General features: G+C 33.7%; 2 protein-coding genes across 3 annotated transcripts in view; both read left to right on the top strand.

Annotated features, from left to right (window-relative positions):
- LOC109788835 (protein TIC236, chloroplastic) overlaps window positions 1–11,774 on the top strand; it is a 36,845-nt gene extending 25,071 nt beyond the window's left edge. Inside the window, exons 20-23 of the mRNA XM_020347671.3 lie at window positions 9,009–9,250; window positions 9,374–9,565; window positions 10,359–10,631; window positions 11,296–11,774. Coding sequence (XP_020203260.1) covers window positions 9,009–9,250; window positions 9,374–9,565; window positions 10,359–10,631; window positions 11,296–11,442 — 854 coding nt within the window. The 3' untranslated portion in view covers window positions 11,443–11,774. The remainder of the gene's footprint in view (window positions 1–9,008; window positions 9,251–9,373; window positions 9,566–10,358; window positions 10,632–11,295) is intronic.
- A 5,477-nt stretch (window positions 11,775–17,251) lies between these two features.
- Window positions 17,252–20,001, top strand: LOC109788837 (polyadenylate-binding protein-interacting protein 5). Of its 2 annotated transcripts, none has more exons than XM_020347673.3 (3): window positions 17,252–17,409; window positions 18,077–18,553; window positions 19,446–20,001. In XM_020347673.3, the coding sequence occupies exons 2-3, from the start codon at window positions 18,131–18,133 to the stop codon at window positions 19,605–19,607; spliced, it is 585 nt and encodes a 194-aa protein (XP_020203262.1). In that variant the 5' UTR covers window positions 17,252–17,409; window positions 18,077–18,130; the 3' UTR covers window positions 19,608–20,001. The 2 variants fall into 2 exon arrangements, with proteins under 2 accessions (XP_020203262.1, XP_029125168.1); XM_029269335.2 differs by lacking the exon at window positions 17,252–17,409 and adding an exon at window positions 17,418–17,660.
- Window positions 20,002–21,928: the final 1,927 nt, after the last annotated feature.

The following is a 21,928-nucleotide window of genomic DNA, read 5'->3' as shown; positions in this document are numbered from 1 at the left end:
CTCTGCAACCTGTGCAGTTCAATCCCTCTCCATCCATCACCAAAACCTCTAATACTTGGGTGAATCCCAACTCCAAGCAACCCAGTCAAGACACTAATGTCACCTCGGTCACTCCCAGTGCTATGCTAGCTAATACTTCTTCTCAGGGTGCTGTCAACTCTACTTGGATCCCTGATTCCGGTGCTTCCTTCCATGTCACTGGTGAGCCTCAGAATGTACATCAACTTGGTCACTTTGATGGCCCAGACCAAATTTTCATTGGCAATGGTCAAGGTTTGCATATTAATGGTTCTGGTTTCTCCTCCTTCTTGTCTCCTATTAAATCCAATTTTTGCTTTCAATTGAACGATCTTCTTCATGTTCCCTCCATCACAAAAAATTTGTTAAGTGTCAGTAAATTTGCCAAAGACAATTCAGTGTATTTTGAATTTCACTCTCATTGTTGTTTTGTGAAATCTCAGGTGACCAATGAAATCTTACTTCAAGGAGTAGTTGGTTCTGATGGACTTTATTCCTTCTCAAATTTAGAGCTTCAAGGCCCCTCTGTGTTGGTGTCCTCTTCAATGGCATCATCTGTTGATCCTGCTGTGTCTGCTTGTCCCAATGCAGTTTCTAATTCCACTTATGCAAATAAATTTTCTGGTGTATCTCTGACTCCTAGTTCTCACACTTTGTGGCATACTAGGCTTGGTCACCCCAATTCTCATGTTCTTAAACTTGTTCTTAATCATTGTAATATTGCTCCATCTAATAGAAATGTTTCTGAGTTTTGTTCTTCGTGTTGTGTAGGGAAGTCTCATAGACTTCCTTCTCTTGTTTCTGAATCTGTTTACTCTGCTCCCTTAGATTTAATTTTTACTGATTTATGGGGACCATCTCATGTTGTCTCACATTCTGGTTATGTTTACTATGTTTCCTTCATTGATGCTTTCTCTAAATTTACATGGATCTATCCTTTGAAATCAAAATCTGACACTTTATCTGTCTTTCAACAATTTAAAGCTATGGTTGAACTTCAGTTAAATACCAAAATCAAAAGCATCCAATCTGACTGGGGAGGGGAATACAGATCCTTTACTGCTTTTCTTGCAACTCATGGTATCACTCATAGATTAATTTGCCCTCACACCCATCATCAAAATGGTGTCGTGGAAAGGAAACATAGACACATTGTTGACATTGGCATTACCCTACTTCATCATGCTTCCTTACCTCTTACTTTTTGGGATTATGCTTTTTCAACTGCAGTTTACCTAATTAATAGGTTGCCCACTGCCTCATTGAATTTTGACATTCCTTTCACTGTTTTATTCAAACAAACACCAGATTACAAATTTTTAAAGACTTTTGGATGTGCCTGCTTCCTTTTCTTAAGACCTTATACTACTCATAAACTTGATTTCAGATCCCAGGAATGTGTGTTTCTCGGGTATTCAAATTCTCACAAGGGCTATAAGTGTCTGTCTGCTTCAGGAAAAATTTATATTTCAAAGGATGTGATTTTTAATGAAACAAGGTTTCCTTACCTTGATCTTTTCCAGCACACTTCCACTCCTGTACCCTCCCCTTCTCAATACTTCACTCTCAATCCAGATCTGTCTCCTCCATGTTCTCATACTTTTATTCCTGTTTCAGATACTAGTAATCATAGTGGTCAAGATAATATTTTATCTGTGTCACCCACTGTGTCACAGTCCACTTCCGCTTCTTCATCCCCTGTGTCTTCTGCTCCCACCAATACTGTTTCCAGAACTATTAATAATCATTCTATGCAAACCAGGTCCAAGTCTGGGATTTATAAACCGAAGGTGCCTCCTTCTTTATTTTTGGCTCATAGTGAACCACGAAATGTCAAACAGGCTCTAAGTGATCCAGATTGGTTTTCTGCCATGAAGCAAGAATACTCTGCTCTTTTGCAAAATCATACATGGGATTTAGTTCCCTTACCCTCTAACCGACAGGCTGTTGGGTGTAAATGGGTATTTCGAGTCAAAGAAAATGCAGACGGGTCTATCAACAAGTTTAAAGCTCGTTTGGTAGCAAAAGGGTTTCATCAAGTTCATGGTTTTGATTTTCATGAGACATTTTCTCCTGTTATTAAACCTATCACCATTCGCATTATCATTACTCTTGCTCTTACTTATAATTGGCATTTATTTCAATTGGATGTGAATAATGCTTTTCTTAATGGCATCTTGGAAGAAACAGTTTACATGGTGCAGCCCCCTGGATTTGAAGTTGAAGATAAGTCTCTTGTTTGTAAGCTCAACAAGGCTCTCTATGGTCTTAAACAGGCTCCCAGGCAGTGGTTTGACAGACTTAAGTTCACTCTTCTTCAGTTTGGTTTTCAGGCTAGTAAATGTGATCCTTCTTTGTTCATGTACAAGCATCAAGATCAGATTATCTTTCTTCTAGTCTACGTGGATGACATTATTATTACTGGAAGCTCTGCTCAATTTATTCAGCAGATTACTGATCAACTTAATTCAACATTTTCATTAAAACAGCTGGGCCAATTAGACTATTTCCTGGGCATTGAGATCAAACATTTACCTGACCAGTCCCTTCTCATGACTCAAAGCAAGTACATTCGAGATCTTTTACATAAAACCTCAATGGCTGAAGCTCATCCCATTTCTTCTCCTATGCTCTCTGGCTGCAAATTGTCCAAGTCAGGTGCTGATTTGTTTCATGATCCAACACTTTATAGGTCCGTAGTTGGTGCTTTGCAATATGCTACTCTCACAAGACCTGAAATAAGTTTTGCAGTTAACAAAGTTTGCCAATTCATGGCCAATCCCTTGGATTCTCACTGGGTGGCTGTGAAAAGAATCCTCAGATATCTTAAGGGTACTCTTTCTCATGGTCTTCACATGAAATCTGCTGTTCTTGGCAAACCTTTTTCCATTACAGCTATGTGTGATTCTGATTGGGCATCTGATATTGATGACAGAAAATCTACCTCTGGTTCTGCTATCTATTTAGGACCTAATTTGGTTTCTTGGTGGTCCCGCAAGCAGCAAGTTACAGCTCGATCCAGCACTGAGGCTGAATACCGCAGTATAGCTCACACCTCTGCTGAATTAACCTGGATTAAGGCTCTGTTACAGGAACTTCAGGTTCCTTTTTCCACTCCAGTTCTCCTCTGTGATAACCAAAGTGCAGTAGCTATTGCTCACAATCCCGTTTTTCATAGTCGCACTAAACACATGGAAATCGATGTATTTTTTGTTCGAGAGCAGGTTCTATCCAAGCAGCTTTTGGTTTACCACATTCCAGCTTTAGATCAATGGGCAGATGTATTGACCAAGTCTCTTTCTCCAGCCAGATTTCAATTTCTTCGGGACAAACTCAATGTGAAGAATTTTTGTAACAAACCTCCACCTTGAGTTTGTAGGGGGGTGTTAGAGAGTAATATGGAAAATATTACTTTTCTTTGTCTTTTATCATTCTGTTATTTCATTAGAATATTCTAGTTGCCACCTGTCCTATTTTGTTATGGTTTGTTATTTTGTAATCATCTCCTGACAGCTGTACCAGCAGGAGGTAGCTTCTATAAAAGGCTCCTTTGTATTTCTTTACAATACAGTGAAAAATGAAATGAAAATATACTCTTCTCATTTAACTTTTTGATCCTTTCTAACAGAACCTAACTAATAGGTCAAAGGATCAAATAGATTTAATTAATTCCTATTTGTACCCTTCTTCCTATAATACACTCTTAACCCTCTATTTATCTCCTGTGGTTCCTGATGTCTAACAACATCTCCCCCCTCGAAAACCACCTTGTCCTCAAGGTGAAAATCCGGAAACTGGGTCTGTAGGGTGGCTGCATCTTCCCACGTCGCGTCTTCCGGCGTTTTCCCTTGCCAACGGATGAGGACTTGAGAGAGACGCGTCCCATCCTGTGTAATCACTCTGCTACCCAGCACCTCACTAGGTTGATAGGATTCTAGAGGAAGTTGTAACTCTACTGGTACCACTGCTTCCACTGTGTGATTGCCCAAAGCTTTCTTAAGTTGAGAGACATGGAATACCGGATGTATCCGGGCTTCCGTTGGTAACCGCAATTGATATGCCACAGCTCCAATCCTTTTAAGGACTGGGTAAGGCCCGTAATATCTAGCTGAGAGTTTGGGGTGCAGTTTGGTTGGCATGGAAGTCTGTCTATGTGGTCTGATCTTCAAATAGACATAGTCCCCTGGCTGAAACTCCAATGGTTTTCTATGCGCATTCGCGTAATGAATCATTTGGTGTTGAGCACGTTGTAAGTGGAACTTCAATTGTGTTAAAGCCTCATCTTTATCCTGAAGGTCTTGTGCGACCGCTTCTACCAGAGTTTCCCCCGGAACAAATCGTGCCAAGGATGGTGGTGGTCGACCGTAAACTACTTCAAACGGGGTGCATTTTGCTGAAGCCTGAAAACTGGTATTATACCAATACTCTGCCCAAGGAATAAAATCAGCCCAAACTCTCGGTTGCTCGGAACTAAAACATCGTAGATACGTCTCAAGTGTCCTATTTAGAACCTCCGTTTGGCCGTCGGTTTCCGGATGATATGCAGTAGACATCTTCAGTTGGGTGCCTTGTAGTCAGAACAGTTCTTGCCAAAAATGGCTCATGAAGGTAGGATCTCTATCACTCACAATGGAAGTGGGAATCCCATGTAGGCGTATGATTTCCTTCACAAAAATCGCAGAAATAGTTTTGGCTGAGTATGGATGTTTGATCAGCACAAAATGCCCATATTTGCTTAAGCGGTCCACCACTACCATTATAGCCTCAAATCCTTTAGAACGGGGTAAGCCCACAATGAAATCCATGCTGATTTCTTTCCAGACAGCGTTAGGAATGGGCAAAGGTTGCAGCAGACCAGCCGGAGACGACGCCTGATACTTGCTGCGTTGGCACACGTGGCACGAAGCAACATACTGAGTCACGGTTTGCTTCATGCCAATCCAATAGAGAGATTGAGCCATCGTCTATAAGTTCGATAGATTCCGGAGTGACCTCCCGTAGGTGAGGTGTGAAATTCGTGTAATAATTTGGGAATCCAAGAGGATGTGGCAGATAAAACTAACCTTCCCTTGTGATGCAGCCTGCCATGCTCCAAGGTATAGTATTGATAGGAGTTGGGGTCGTGTAGCAAGGCAGTTCTGATTTTTTCCAAATCAGAATCTTTGCGAACTTCCTCGTCAATTTCGGTTATGTCCTGCCAAAAAGGTCTAGTAATAGCCTGCAATTCTGGGTTCTCATGGAGCCTAGATAACGCATCCGCCACTTTGTTGGAGGCCCCCACCTTGTAAACAATGTCGAAGTCATAACCCAAAAGTTTAGCCAACCAGTTTTGTTGGTTTTGTGTGGTGATCCGCTGTTCCAACAAATAACGCAGGCTCTTTTGATCAGTATAAACCGTGAATTTTCTGCCTAAGAGATATGGGCGCCAATGTTGGATGGCTAGGACGAGTGCCATCAATTCCTTTTCATAAATTGATTTAGTGAGACTCGAATCCGCGAGTCCCTTACTGAAAAAGGCGATGGGCTTCTTATCTTGCATAAGCACTGCCCCCACTCCCTTGGCTGACGCATCACACTCGATTTCGAATGGTTTGGCAAAATCTGGCATCGTTAAGACTGGTGCGGTAGTGACAACCATTTGTAATTGTTTGAATGCTGACGTGCTTGTGGCAGACCAGTGAAAACTGCCCTTCTTCAACAAATCCGTGAGTGGCCTTGCGATCTTGCCATAATCGCAAATGAAGCGACGATAGTATCCTGTGAGACCCAAGAAGCCGCGAAGAGCTTTGATATTTTTCGGGAGTGGCCAATGGAGGATAGAATCAATTTTTTAAGGATCCATTGACACCCCGTCTTTGGTGATGATGTGCCCCAAGTATGCCACCTTTGTACACCCAAAACTACATTTGTTTTGATTGGCAAACAAACAGTGTTCCTTTAATTTGGTTAAAACAGCCCGTAAGTGCAGAAGGTGTTCTTCCCACATGCCACTGTAAATCAGGATATCGTCAAAGAAGACTAACACAAACCGGCGAAGGAATGGTTTCATGACGGAGTTCATAACACATTGGAATGTTGCAGGGGCGTTGGTCAACCCGAAAGGCATGACCAGAGATTCGTAGTGTCCGTGATGCGTGCGAAAAGCTGTTTTCTGAATATCTGGTGCAACCATCCTGATTTGGTGGTATTCCGCTCGGAGATCGATCTTAGAAAAGTAGGTGGCGCCTCTGAGTTCGTCCAGCAGTTCCTCTATCATCGGAATGGAAATTTGTCCGGAATTGTGGCTTTGTTGAGGGCGCGATAGTCCACGCAGAATCTCCAACTACCGTCCTTCTTCTTGACCAAGCCGAAAACGGGCAATTACTTGGCTTGATGAGTCCTGCTGCTAACATTTCGTTCACCTATGTTTCGATCTCATTTTTTTGTAGGTATGGGTATCTATAAGGTCTTACATTGTTAGGGTCGATCCCGACTTTGAGGGGAATTCGGTGGTCAGTGTCTCGTTGAGGCGGAAGGCCGTGAGGTTTAGAAAAAACTGGCATAAATTCTGAGAGGACTTGTTGCAATTGTGTCTCTTGATCGGGGGTCAGTTGGTGGGTTGTGTCCCAGTGGGTTTCGCCTATCCACAACATGGTCAGGGATTCTACCGAACGAGGAGTCAATTTCCGCAAAGCTTTAGCCGCGATCATTTCTTTGGAGAGGCTGGGGTCGCCTTGGATGGTAACCAACTGTCCTTGGTGTATCAATTGCATTTGCAGGGTCCTCCAGTTTACTTTAACCTCTCCTAACGTCATCAACCAAGCCACCCCGAGAATGATATCAACTCCCCCAAGATCAAAGATGAAAAATTCTCCTGTCATGGTGTAATCGCCTATGCGAATTTGCACATTGCTACAACTACCATACGTTTGCTTTTGATTCCCGTCACCGAGCCTTACAAAGGATGTCTTTGTTTGGTATACTGTGAGGCCGAGTTCCGTTACGAGACGCTGTGATATGAAATTATGGCTGGCACCGCTGTCGATGAGAAGATGAATGTCGCGATCAAACAGTTTGCCCTTGAGTTTCATGGTGTGAGGGGTCGTGAGGCCTCCGGCTGAGCAAATTGATAGGTCCAACCAGTTGCACTCGCCAGGGGCGGAATCCCCAGCGTCAAGCACAGGGCTGTCTGGGTCGCTACTTTCTTCATTTGCCAAGATGATGACCCGTAAATTCTTCTCTGGGAAACAGTGCCCTGGGCCGAACGCTAGTACACAATGGAAACATCGATTTTCTTCTCTGCGTTTGATGTATTCACGGTAGGGCAGGTTTCTCGTTCCACGCGGTCGGGAGGTGGGACGATGCTTCCACCTTGTCTTGTCCCTGTGGAGCCCGAACTGGGGCGATTTTCACCCTGTGGTTCGTGGTTTGTGCCTTGGGTTTCAACCCGAGAAACTATGGCGTTATTCCCTTGATAGCGGAACCCAGAATTGGAATTGTGGCTTTGGGGTTTTCCGTAACTGCGAATGTCGTTCATGGCTTCTTCTATGTCACGCGCGATCTCCATGGCACGGTTCAATTCTTTTGGGTCATGTGGACGGACTTGGCTGCGAAGGTCAGAACGTAATCCCGCCAAGAAATATCCCAACACCTGTTCCTCAGAGCTGGGCTTGGCTTGGGCAATCAGTAACTCGAATTCTTGAATGTAATCTTCCACGCTGCCTGTTTGTCGAATAGCCGCCAGTCTTTCGTACACCGTACCCCTACCGTTCTCACCATATCGCTTTAGTAGTGCGCGCGTAAATTCGTCCCAAGATGGGTGTTTGGCTTGGTTACGCCAATATTGGAACCAATGACAGGCTTTGCCTTCCATGCTGATGAAGGCTATGCGTAATCGCTCTGATGGTTTAACTTGATGGACTTCAAAGAATCTTTCTGCTCTAGCAAGCCATCCCAGAGGGTCATTGCCTTCGAACGTGGGTAGCACAACTTTCTTTAACCAAGAACGCATCGTGCCATCATCGTCGTCACCGTCGTCCTCGGTGAAACTCGGTTTGGTTGTATTGGACTGACCATCATCGTCAGTGTTGGGTTTGTTGGTGAGGCATTCCATGATGAGATTTCGTATTTGGATCAGATCGGGCAGATGTTCTTTGATGTATGCGACGTCTTTCTGTAATTCTGCCAACTTGATGCCTTGATCTTTGATCGTATTTTCCGCGGAGTGCATATGTGCATCCATCGTGAAGGGGGGGAAGAGCGGCAGGTCGGACCAATTTGTTAGGTTCTTGACAAGGTCCGAAAGAGAAAGGGAATTATTCGTCCCTGAGTTTATTGAATCTTTAGAAAGAAAATGATTACACAAAGGAGACTACTCCTTTCACACTGGAATCAGTCCAGTTGTTCACTTACAATAGTAATTCCTTACCCCCTCAGCCTAAACAACCAAACTATTTAAAGAAGACTGAAAACTAACTAACAGTAACCGTGAACCTAACTAATAGGTCAAAGGATCAAATAGATTTAATTAATTCCTATTTGTACCCTTCTTCCTATAATACACTCTTAACCCTCTATTTATCTCCTGTGGTTCCTGATGTCTAACAGAACCTATCCTTCAGACATCTGGTTTTTCTCTTCAACCAAATCTGGCAAAAATTCACTGCATATTTTGTGCTTCTGCAACAAATCAAATGTCTTAATCATATTATGGATTGCAGTTCAAAGCAAAGCATTAACTTGGAGATCATCCTTCCAAAAGAATCTATAAGAGCTGAATTATGATACGGGTTAAATTTTTTTACAAATGATTAATATTTTAACTATTTTTTACCATGCCACATAATTCATCATAAACCTTGGGAGATTTATGGATTAATCATTTGATTGCTTAATCTTCTACTTTTTCTTTTTATGTTCATAATTTAGTTGAGTTCATTATGTTATATTTCACAATGGCTGTTCGTACATATTATGATATCTTTCTTTCATTAAAAAAATGACATTGGCAGTAAATAAGTCAACTCAGGTTGAAAAGCAGATGGAGCAAGTGAAGATTAAACCAAATGTAGAAATCTGTCTCAATGATTTGAAGCTTGTGCTTGGACCAGAACTGAAGATAGTTTATCCTTTGATTCTTAATTTTGGTGTAAGTGGAGAGCTCGAGTTAAATGGTTTGGCCCATCCCAAATGGATTAAACCTAGAGGCATACTGACATTTGAGAATGGTGAAGTTGATCTAGTTGCAACACAGGTATGTGTGGCACTTTATTTTTATAACTTGCAAATTGTACCCTGTGCTAGTGTGGTTTCTTCTAGGCTAGTTTTCTTTTGGTTTGTCTTGTGTATTTCTGATACAATCCAATTTCAAATGCAGGTGAGGTTAAAACGAGAGCATTTAAATATTGCAAAGTTTGAGCCTGAGTATGGACTGGATCCAATGCTTGATTTAGCTTTGGTTGGATCTGAGTGGCAATTTAGAATTCAAGGTAGAGCTAGCAATTGGCAGGACAAACTTGTGGTGACCTCAACACGTTCTGTGGAACAGGATGCACTCTCACCTACTGAGGTAAAACATATTTTAAGTTCTATAACCTATGCTGTTACTCAAACAAACACTTATGAAGTACCAATAAATAGGATGATATTGTTTAACAATTTGTTATTGGTGAGTCCTTGCTCTTCAACTCTGACATAAAAACATGACCTTTTTTTAATGTTATTATTGTTATTTGGATTTGCAAATTCACATTTTTCTAGCATATAAATAATAAATAAATGAAATGCATTCAATTACAAAAACAATTTCACTCAGCAATTACTAACAGAATGTAATCATGTAAATGTACGAGTTATTTAAGTGATTTTTGTGATATAAGAACTAACTTGAGGATATACACTTTATTCCACATCCAAGTTGTAGTCGTCTCAGGCAAAAACATTTCGAATTGAAATCTTAAATTTCATATCTCTGTTTGTATCTTGTTAGTATTGGATCAGGTCTTTGCTGATTAATCTCTCAATACTAACAGAGGACTGTTATGTGGATTTTAATAGATTTATTATGTTCCAGTCAAAATGTCAAATAAAATCTCCATGTGCTGAATAGTTTTCTTTAACTAATGTTAGTGTGAGTAGTTTCATATGTGAAAATCAATGTGTTATGGCAGCTGATTGGTATCTGTTGTACAGCTTTTATAAAGTTGATTTTGTTGTATCTATCTAATATATAGGTGTCCTAGGTAGTAGTCTCACTCAAACATTTTTTTTCCATTCACATTTCTTTACATAAGTTTAACTCGATGCATTTGTGATATGATTTTCAAGCATAATGGTTCTGTTAATTGTTTTTATCTGTGCAGGCTGCCAGAAGATTTGAGAGTCAGTTGGCTGAATCCATTTTGGAAGGTAATGGTCAGCTTGCTTTTGAAAAGCTTGCAACTGCAACTCTGGAAAAATTGATGCCACGAATAGAAGGGAAGGGGGAGTTTGGCCAGGCAAGGTGGAGGCTAGTGTATGCCCCTCAGATTCCTAGTTTAGTTTCTGTTGATCCTACAGCAGATCCTCTCAAGTCACTTGCCAGTAATATATCTTTTGGTACAGAAGTTGAAGTTCAGCTTGGGAAACGTCTTCAGGTAATCATAATAAAAATTGTTCATCTTTCAAACCTTTGCTTCCCATGACCTATGTTACCATTAATTTCCGTTAATATCTTGTGTCAATCTCAATCATTTAAAAATCTGTATCAATAGAGGGAGGAAAATAGCTATAACATTCTTTATATATAGAGCAACAGATGATACACATTAAATGGGTTTCAGATGACAACTCTTTTCTAACCGTGATGGCTAAATTTGGAAAATTATGTAAAATAAATAAAGGAATTCTGGGTAAAAACCTTTCCAGTTTAGGAATAAGAAATGGTTGGTTACTCGTTAACCACTCTTTGAACATTGTTAACACATCAAGTGGCTTGTTCACTTGATTGTTCCCAAGTAAACTATATACTTTTTTGCAACAATTTATTTTAACAATCCTAAACATAATCTTGTGGTGTATGATCCATGTCATTTTTCTTTTTTTCGCTGTGGGTTTTGTTTCCTCATTCATTATTAGGGAGATATATGGTTTCCATTAAGCAGACATTTTAACATAGAAACAGATCATGTAATTGTTAGTTGCTACATCATATAGAAGCATCTTATTTGTTGTATAATGAAATTCCAAATATCTCTACTCTTCACTGAGAACATATGCCTATGTTAAAGCTTCTGGTTTCTACTATCATTTTTCTTTCAGGCCACAATCGTTAGGCAAATGAAGGAGTCTGAGATGGCAATGCAATGGACATTGAGCTATCTTCTTACAAGTCGTTTGCGTGTGCTCCTACAATCTGCTCCATCCAAACGCCTTCTTTTTGAATATTCTGCTACATCCCAAGATTGACTTGCATACAAACGTTTGCAACGTTATTTTCCCCACCTAGATTGAGCTGTATTGTTGTTTGTAGCAGCAGTTTGGAAATTCCACTTCATATTTACCTTACATATGTTAAAAGGGAAGGGGAATTTTGGGATGGTTTTTGAATGTGAAAAGGTAGTGTAGGTGCATGTTATTTTTTGCTCAATTGAGCCTGTTAATATATAGATGCTTATTCATGATAATTCACCCAATAGTTCTGTATATAAATTCAATTGTAATGAAAGAAAATATAGCATGATTGTTTGATACATGAAGGTAAACTGCATGCATGGGATAAGAGCTGTGCTTTTTCTGTATCAGAATCATCAAATCCTAACTTACATCCTTAATTTGTCCAATTTAATGTCTTAATTGCTTCATTGCAGAACGTGCTAGATTTTGAAATCTTGCTAGTTGCAACAGCCGCATGAAATTTTAATATGCTTGTAGTTTCACAAATATTGTATTTTTGGGGCAAAGATAGTTTTAGTAAATGAGGTATGTGCATAATCTGGAACAGGGTACCGAATGGCTTGTTTGCGAGTATCTAAGCAGTGTTAGTCTACAATACAATTTTATTATTTTTAAATTTAAAATTGTCAAAAGAGCAATTAAGCTTAAATTATATTTTAATTTTATGATAAATAATTTATATTGTGATACAAAATTATTTTCTTTCAAAAATATTGAAATTTCGTTTGAAAATAAAAAGGATAAATTAAAATAGATAAAAGATTAAAAAATTTAAAGTAATCTCATTGAAAAATAGTCTCTAAAAACATTATTGTATAAAGTAAATTATTTTAGTTTATACATAGAAAATTATTGATAATTTCTTTTTTAAGTTAATATTTTAGCTTATGTAATTCATATGAGAAATCTTTATTTTATATAATTTAGGTTAAATAAATATTTTTGAATGTAAAAATTATATTATAATTAAAATTTGTAATAATTTTATTAATGTATACATTATATTTTAACATTTATAATAAATAAATAATATTATAATATAAAATTATTTTAACTATTGATTATTAATATTCCTGTTATAATGATGGTGGAATTCATTATAAAACTACAAGTGGAAAATGATAAATTAAAAGAGACAAGATATTGAAAAAAATATATTTTTATAATAGAAAATCAACTAAAAATCAACTAAAATCACTATTGTGTAAACTATTCTTAGGGTTTGTTGATACTAAGTGTCAAAATTAATGAAATTATACTTTCAATTACTTGTTTTAAAATGTAAATTTATTCTCGTCTATGAAGTTACTGAAATTAGATTATCAATAATATTTTTTTAGAATGCAAGTTTACCTATTCCAACACTTGAATCATAATGTTTATAATCAAGTATATCAAATTTCACATGAGTTAAAATTTTTAAATATATTATCCAGTAATGAAAATTTACATATATTTAAAATAAAAGTTATGTATAGACTACCAAGTACTTTTGAAATTATATAAAATTTTTGTATACTTGATCTAATTAATAAGAACATCAAATATAATAGTTAAATTAGTTAAAAAATTTATATTTTATAAAAGATTAATTAAAATATAATTTTAATACTTTTGACATCTAGTATAACATGTACCAATGAAGATACACACATATTTATATATTCTTTCTTTCTTCTACTTTTCTGTAAATTTTACTGATCAAAACTACTTGTTGTTAATTACTCATTTTTATTAATAAGATAAAGGCACTCTGTGCCTGGATTGTATTAAAAAAATAATTTTTTTAATAATTGTTCATGAATAGTTTCAGAATAAAAAAAATTAAGAGTAATGTTATGCAGACAACAAAAATTCTATAACATTATTTTTGTGTTTATCTCTTTTCCATTATTAATATTTAATAATATCTCTCTTCATAATAAATGAAATAATAGAGATAATAGACATATTGACAAGTTGTTGTACAATTTTTATTGTACGTGTGTAGCGTTACTAAAAAAAAAGATGAATGGTTACTCATTAGTAGTTTTAGAAAGGGAAAAGAAAAAATCAACATTTATTAGTAGTAGTGACTTGTTTCTCTTAACCAAATTGTCCAAAATGAAATATACTATATTAACTTGTTAGGAGAAGAATAATCATTTTGTGTACGCTCATTATTTATGAGAAGTTCTAGAAAATAAATAAAGATAAAAATGATTTTGTAAAAAATGTAAACCAACACAGTTATTAAAAATATATTCTCTTTATTAATAATATATATATATATATATATAGAGAGAGAGAAAGAAAGAGAGACACACCTACATACTAATAATAAAAGAGAATAATCCTATATATATTTTGGATAATCCTATCTCCATAATTACTATTTTTTTTCTCCATTTTCTTATTGAATAAATTATTTAAGATAAAAATATTACATTGCACTTATGTTAAAATATACAATTTATTGAATTAAATATGATAAATAATATTTTATCATAAAATACCAATTTATTTAGAGATTTCTTAAAATGTTTTATTAATAACATCAAATAAATAATATATTAAAACTTATATATTACCTTAATTTAATATATAATTAATAATATTAATAAAATATTAATTTATTTAAATATTTTTAAAGAATTTACATTTACTACATTAGTTAAATACTATCTTAATACATGTATTTGATTTCATTAAAATTTTATATGTATATATTATTTTTATTTTGATAACTGTAAGTATATTTTAATTATTAGAATACTTATGTTAAATATATAATTAATTCTAGAGAATTCATAATAGTTTTTTAAATAATAATTAAATATGTAAATCAAGTGATATTTTTTTTTCATCTAGAGATAAATTGTTAAAGTATAAATTTTGTATTTGTTAAGAAAAGAAAGAGTTTATAAGTATAATATTTATATCTAAGAGGATGTTAATGTAAATAATATTTTCATAATAATATTTTTTTAATGAAAGTTAATGAAATTTTTAATGAAATATTTTAAAAATAGATAAAGTGTTTTGAATTTGTTGAGAGAGCATATTGTAATTTTTAAAATAAGATGGGAGAATAATAATATTTATATCCCTAAGGGGAGGAGTGTGTAATTCACTCCTTTTAAGTTATGTGCCACATACAATACAACAAAAATTTTACAATATCATTTTTGTATTTATCTCTATCCGTTATTAATAATATATCTCTCCATAATAAGTGAAATGATAAAAAGAGAGAGACACAAAAATAATGTTGTAAAATTTTTGTTATATGTGTAACATTACTTTTCTTATTTATTCTTTCCATCTCAAAATAAGTGTCAATTATTTTATACATATTAAAAAAATTAATAAATAGATAAAAAAGAATAGTAATTTTACAAATTTAAGCTTATGATTAATCTGATTTGGTAGAAATGATGTACATATAACATTTACTAGATTAAAAAAGGAATGAGTAATTACTCATTAGTAGTTTTAGAAAGGGAAAAAAAAACCAACATCAATAGTGATAGTGACTTTTATCTCTTAATTAAGTTGTCTAGAGTTTTAATTCTCATATTGAGAAAGAAATATACTACGATCAGTTGTTGGAAGGAGAATACATAATGTAAATAAAAAAAGATATTAAAAACATCTTGTCTTTATTAATAGTAATATACAGACATACACATACACACACATAGGGATGACAAAAATACCTGCACCTGCGGGTATCTGCGGATAAAATCCGTTACGGATAATAAATGGATAGGTTAATTGGGTACCTGCGGATAATGGGGACGGATAATTTTTTACCCGTTTATAAAGGGCGGGGGCGGGTATGATGATATTCATACCCCCGAGTACCCGTTTAATAATATTTCTTAAATATCCTAATTATTATTGTACCACATAACCCTAAAACTACACTCTCTCGTCTTATTTTCTTACAAAAGTGAGGTTGATGAAGTTACCAACATGTGTTAAGCATGTTATGGAATTATGTTGGATATAATTTGTTTAATTTTCTAGCTTTGATTGGACCAATAAAATTTATGTATTTTAAGTTGTTTACTTTCGTTTGGAATTATGAGATTGAATTATTGTAGCTTTGTGATGAGACTTTAACTTACTTGTGAGATTGATGTATTTTAAGTAATTGATTATCTTATATTTTTTATTATTATTTCAACAAAATTAACGTTAAATATAAGTTCAAAATTAACATTGAATTTTTATTTTTAATATTTAAATGACATTAAATATAGACTTAAAATTATTTGTAATATAATTTTTTTAATTTTTTAAAAATTTATAAATATCCATGGATATCCGTGGGTATTAAAGAAATTCATGGATATCCGCTCAATAGATACCCGCGCGGATATGGGTGAGTATGGGGATAATTTTTATCTAGCGGGGCGGGGGCGAATTTATTATTACCCGCCCCCATCGAGCCCCATTACCATCCACACACACACGCACGCACACACACACGCACGCACACACACACGCACGCACACACACGCACACACACACGCGCGCGCGCGCGCACGCGCACACACACACACACATATATATATATATATATATATATATATATATATATATATAGAGGAGGGTTCAAACGACATCGGTGTAACTTTTACTAAGTGTTACACCGCTCAATAACTTAATATTAAATGTGAATTTTTAAAATTCAACCGTTAGATTGAAAGTTCATATCTCTTAGATCATATATGTCAAATTTTGTATTAATCTAAGATGATTTGATACTTCATTCTCATAAAACAAAATTGACGTAATATATACATTTCAAAATATACTAAAATATGAACACTTTGATTACCTTCAAATATTAATCTAAGATGATTTGATACTTCATTCTCATAAAACAAAATTGACGTAATATATACATTTCAAAATATACTAAAATATGAACACTTTGATTACCTTCAAATTGTTGTTCAATTTTAACAAAATTTGACATATATGATCTAAGAGATATGAACTTTCAATCTAACGGTTGAATTTTAAAAATTCACATTTAATATAAAGTTATTGAGCGGTATAACACTTAGTAAAAGTTACACCGGTGTCGTTTGAACTCTCCTCGTATATATATATATATATATATATATATAACACATACTAATAGTAAAGAGATAAACTTCGTGTATATGTTTTTTAGGCAAATTTATCTCCATAATTACTATTTTTTCTCTCCATCATTTTCTTATTGAGTAAGTTATGTTATCTTCCACTTTAAGATAAGGGTATTACATGATCATCATTTTTATGTTAAAATATATAATTTAATCAATTAAAATAATAAAATATTTGATCATAAAACACCAATTTATACATTAATTCTTAAAAAAATTTATTAATAGCATCAATTTAGTAATATTTTTCTTACAAGGAAAGTTAACAAAATTTTATTAAAATTTTAAAAATGAGTAAAATATCTTAATTTTCTTGAGAAGAGAGCTTGTAATTTTTAACATAAAAGAATAGGATAAAATAATTTTTTTAACCTTAATTATAAATAACAATTATTAATTCTAAAATTTATATCTTTTATTTATTGTTAATTTTATTTTTTAAAGTATATTTAAAATGAAATTTAAATTTATAGTAAAACTAATAAAAAAAATAATTATATTAATTATTTTTTTAATATTCATGATTTCTCTTATATTATTTATAAGTTAGATCGAGGTATAGTACCAATGCAGTGTGTATATATAAAAATAAAAAAATTTAAAAGTCGCAGCAGGCACTGTTTTTCTCAATTTCTTCTTCTTCTTCTTCTATAAATTATTATTCATATAATATATAAATAATTATATACATAGTGATTGATCTGTAACCAAATCACAGTTGCGGAAAGGAGAAAATACTTTAACTTCTCTGTCTCAATCATTTCATTATACTTTTTCTCTCCCTTCCAATCACTGCGATCTCCACAATTAGGGTTTCCTTATTTGTGTCTTACTGGTTCGTTCCCATTTTTTTCCCCTTTCTTTTTGTTTTCTGTGCAATTCCAATCACAATTTTATTATTCATTATCCGTTGTAGATGGAAAAGCTAAGATCAAATTATCATTGTGTATTATTGGGTTACAATCAGTAATTTTCTGGATCGATGTATCGCTGCAATTTTTTTTTCTTTTAAAAAAATAATATTCTGAGATTTTATATAAGTTTTAGTTTAGCTTGATCGTGCTGGTGTTTGAAAAGGGATCACTAGTAAGTCAAATTTCAAAGCTTTGTTTTATATGTACCAGTGTTTCATGATCTTCTCGGAATAAATTTTTGATCTGGTGTTGTCGTATGAGTGCTCTATCGAGGGCTGATAGAAAGATATAGGATTGAATCTAGTTACTTACACGTGCACTTGTTAAAGGGTTACAAGAAAATTTAATGATTGATTATTCATTGATATTTTGTGTTTTGGCTTTGTAGGTCTGATTTAGAGCTTGTTCAATCGTACTCTACTCTCTCTGTCTAAATTTGTTTGCTTTTTTTATAAAATTTTTGTATTTGTTGATTCTTTTGGATTTGAAGCTTTGTTGTAGTTTTTAGCTGCTCCAAGAAGAGAATTTACCTTTTGATTGACTTTAGCATCATGTTGACTGATTCTTTCTCTTGTACGTGTGTGAAAGGAAAAGGAAGATCAAGAAGAGGAATAATTGTTTTTCTATATCTGATTCAAGTCCATGAAGCCACAATCATCATCTTTAAATCCGTATGCAGCCTCATATATTCCTCTCTCTAAAAGGGGGGCACATGGAAGAACATCTTTGCCAGAAAAAGATTCTAAAAGTTATGATGGGACTGTTTGGTTTCAGACTCATCAGGCTGCCACAAATGATCAGCAACTTATCAACTCTAGCTTGGAAAGGCTCTCCAAACCCGAAGCTTTTCTGGCAAAAAGCCAGCCTGCTTCTAGTTCTTACACTCCATCATTACAGAATGTGGCAGAGTTGACAGATAATCAGTTACAAGATGAAGATCTTGATATGGATTTGGAATATCTTAGGATGACATTTCCTGGTATATCTTATCAGTCCCTTGTAGATGTCTATAACGTAAACAGTGGCGACTTGGATGCTGCTATTGATATGCTCAGCCAACTTGAGGTATAGTTTTGAAGTTATTAGTTTTTGCGGTTTATCATTGTTTACCCAGTGCTGCATTTTATTCTTCCGATTGATTAAGTGATGAAACCTTTTTTTGTCTTCATATACGTATGTTTAAGTTAAGTATTAGCTTCTATTCATGCAGTGTAAATGTTGAATCATGCAATATGCCATGACATTTGACTGGAAATTTTGGTATAAATGCGATATAATGTAGATGAAATAGTAAATTGACTCTTGTTTCTGTTTCCGTTCTTTTCCTTCCTTATTGTCTCTCTCTCCACATGACATTGGATTGGGGAAAACTTTTCATCTTATGGTCGTTGAACCTCAATGTGATTTAAGATTGCCATGTGAAGCTTGAATTTTTTAAATTCAATTTTTTTTTTTTTCCTGTAAATTGTGTTGATATTTTTTTCTCTAATGTTATGTATTCCCAGTTTTTTGTTTTAACACTTGGTTTGCTTTTCTGTCTTCCCAATTGTATAATTGTCAGTGTTTCATACTGTGCTTTGTTTTCATCCCCTGCACCCCCAATGTTGTGTTTTTGTTTTAAGGGTCAGGAATGCTGAAATATTACATTTCACTAATTGGAAACTGGTATGAAGGAAGGTTTGTTGTAAAAAAGATAATCTGTTCTCTGTTATATATTCAGATGAAATAGGGAACTAAACGTTATCAAATCACCTAAAATCTCCTGTGCCAATTAAATGTTAGTTTCACAGTTTTTGTAAGATGGATTGATAGATTTATCAGTCTAGTTTTGTCAATTGTCAAACATTTTCTTAGGCGGAAATACTTTTTGTTGTCATGTCAAGTGTAAAAGGACCGCTTCTGAAAATCATTAAGTTGAAAATCCAATTTTTGAGTGTTTATTGTTTTGATCTTACAGTTAGAGGGAGATGAGTCTTCTGGAAGTCTTCCAGAGACACTGGATATTGGTGATGTTTCGGAATCTGGATTGGCAGCTGATTCTGCTTCATTAAAACAGAAGAATGTAGCAGAGGAAACCAGTACATCATCTAGTCACAAAGCATCAGCCAATGTCTCGTGAGTTGGTTTGTCATTCACAATTGGTTTGGTTGGATATAATAATAAGTGTAAAAATTGGAAAAAAAAAAAAGAATTACTTTAGGTCATTTTATGGTTTGTACTTTGTATAGTTCTCAGCTTTGTCATGTTTTGGTCATTATGGTCTGAAATGTTTTCTTATAATGAGTTGCTTGTGCCCCGTGCAATTTGGATCTTTTCAATTGTACGAATTGGATGGCCTAGAAAGGGGTAGGGAGGTAAAAAGAAAAACACAAATATGAAGGTGATTTTCAGTTGGGATGGATAAGTGGCTTGTTGACTTGCTTGCTGGATTGTACCGTGGTGAGCTAACTTGGGAGTTTTTGCTGCTGTAATAGATATATTGATATAATACAACATATTTATTGTCTTTTTTATTCAGTTGAGTCAATTTGAAAATCATACTATATATTAAAATAAGACTTACTCTTTTAGTACCTTTATTTTCTTTGAATGTAGATTTGTGCTCTTATAAATCACTTGTTAGGTGAGGATTACTTCCGTTATTTATATAGTTTTTGTTGACCTTATTTCTAATTAATATATGAGTTATATTTTTTTCCAATCAATCCCTGTATAATAAATGTGAAAGACTATCTCGTGCAAGAATATTTTTATGGTTTATTTTTCAACGTGAGTGTTTTAAGATATTCTTTTAATTTCCTATCAAATTTAATTCTTTATTTATCATATTTATTTATGAATTAAATTTTAATATTTTAAAACAAATCAATAATTAAAAGTAATAAATTTATTTATCTTGAATCTAAATACAATTTGTATATTTAAAATATCTTATATTAATTTTAAATATAATTTTTATATTTAAATTTAGTATTTATTTATATAATTTATTATAAATTTTAATTATATATAATAAATATTTAGTTTGTGAAATGTGTATGATAAAATATTATTAAGAAAAAAAATTATAAGTGAAAGGTAATTTTCATTTCACAAGCTGCTTTTCAAGAGTTGTATGGTATAACACTAATACATAGATTATTGACATTGGAGGTTCAAATCCCATGACAAAGGAACTTAAAAGAATATGATATTCAAAGTTGTCGAGTGGGCTCCTTGATAGACAATGACCACTAGTATCCAAAGAACGAACTATTATGTTAGATGGAGAGTGGAGACATACTCCAATTCACTAATAAATTGTGTAATGCATTACTTTGAGGATGTTGATTGATGTAAGTCAACACGTGGATAGACTTGACCTTGTAAGAAATTATTGTCTCTTGTGTGTGGCAAATGAAAGGATATGATTTTTGGAAATATATTATTCAATTATTTTGAATGAAAAGATATGACCTTTGGAAATGAGTTATTATATTTTAATGAAGGAGTATATTGTTTGATGGAAACAATATATATAATGGAAGGATATGAATAGTTCATATCTCTATTTATAAAAGTTTGTCTCTTAAAATTACCATCAAGAATCGAAGAGTACAAAGAAAATAAAAAGAGAAAGAGATAGAAAAGATTCTTCTTAAAAATTCTACAAGGTTCAAAGTCATCAATCTCATCATGGATTAAGATTAGTGTTTCTATTTAATCTTATATGTGAAAATTATGAATTCTAAGATCCTATTTGATCATTCAAATAATGGAGGAGTCTACATGTGGTATCATAGCATGTGTTTGAGAATTTATAGTTTTTCATCAATTTTAATAATTGCATGAATGTTTTCTATCAAGAATTTGAAAAATAATGTTTTCCGCTGCATTATTGTATTGATAATTTGTATATGAATTGAGAAAATAAAATATTTTATGGGCTTGCGTTTTAAAATCAATTTTTCTGAGCTTGTGTTTTAATGAGAACTAAGATGTCAATGTTAGAATTTTCTAGTAATTCAATTATAATGAAAATTTTATTAGAATTTATAGATGCCATCACAGGACCGTTATCTTTTCCATTGCATACGGATTGATTTCAATATGAAATCATAAAAGCTTTAAATTGATATAAAGAATAGAATGCCCCTTGAATTGAAATGCTTTTCTCGTAACAGGAAGATTTTGGAATTCAAATCATATATATATATATATATATATATATCAAATTGAAATCAAATGCTGAATGCTTTTCCAGTTTTCTTGTTATGTCTTTTTTATTTTTATTTTTATTTATTTTTTATTTTTATAAATTTGAAATTATAGCTTATATGTATGGAATGCCGAAATTATTTTTGGAATTGTAATTTACATTTACAATTCTGACATGATTGAAAATTTGAAAGTCCGTGATTGTATTTTATATTTAATTAAATTTTTAATTGAAAATTCTAA

Source organism: Cajanus cajan, chromosome 9 (genome assembly GCF_000230855.2).
Source record: "Cajanus cajan strain Asha chromosome 9, NIPB_CcT2T_4, whole genome shotgun sequence".
Lineage (NCBI taxonomy): Eukaryota > Viridiplantae > Streptophyta > Magnoliopsida > Fabales > Fabaceae > Cajanus > Cajanus cajan.
The sequence above is the reverse complement of the archived record's forward strand: the minus strand, read 5'-3'. Positions and strand labels throughout refer to the sequence as shown.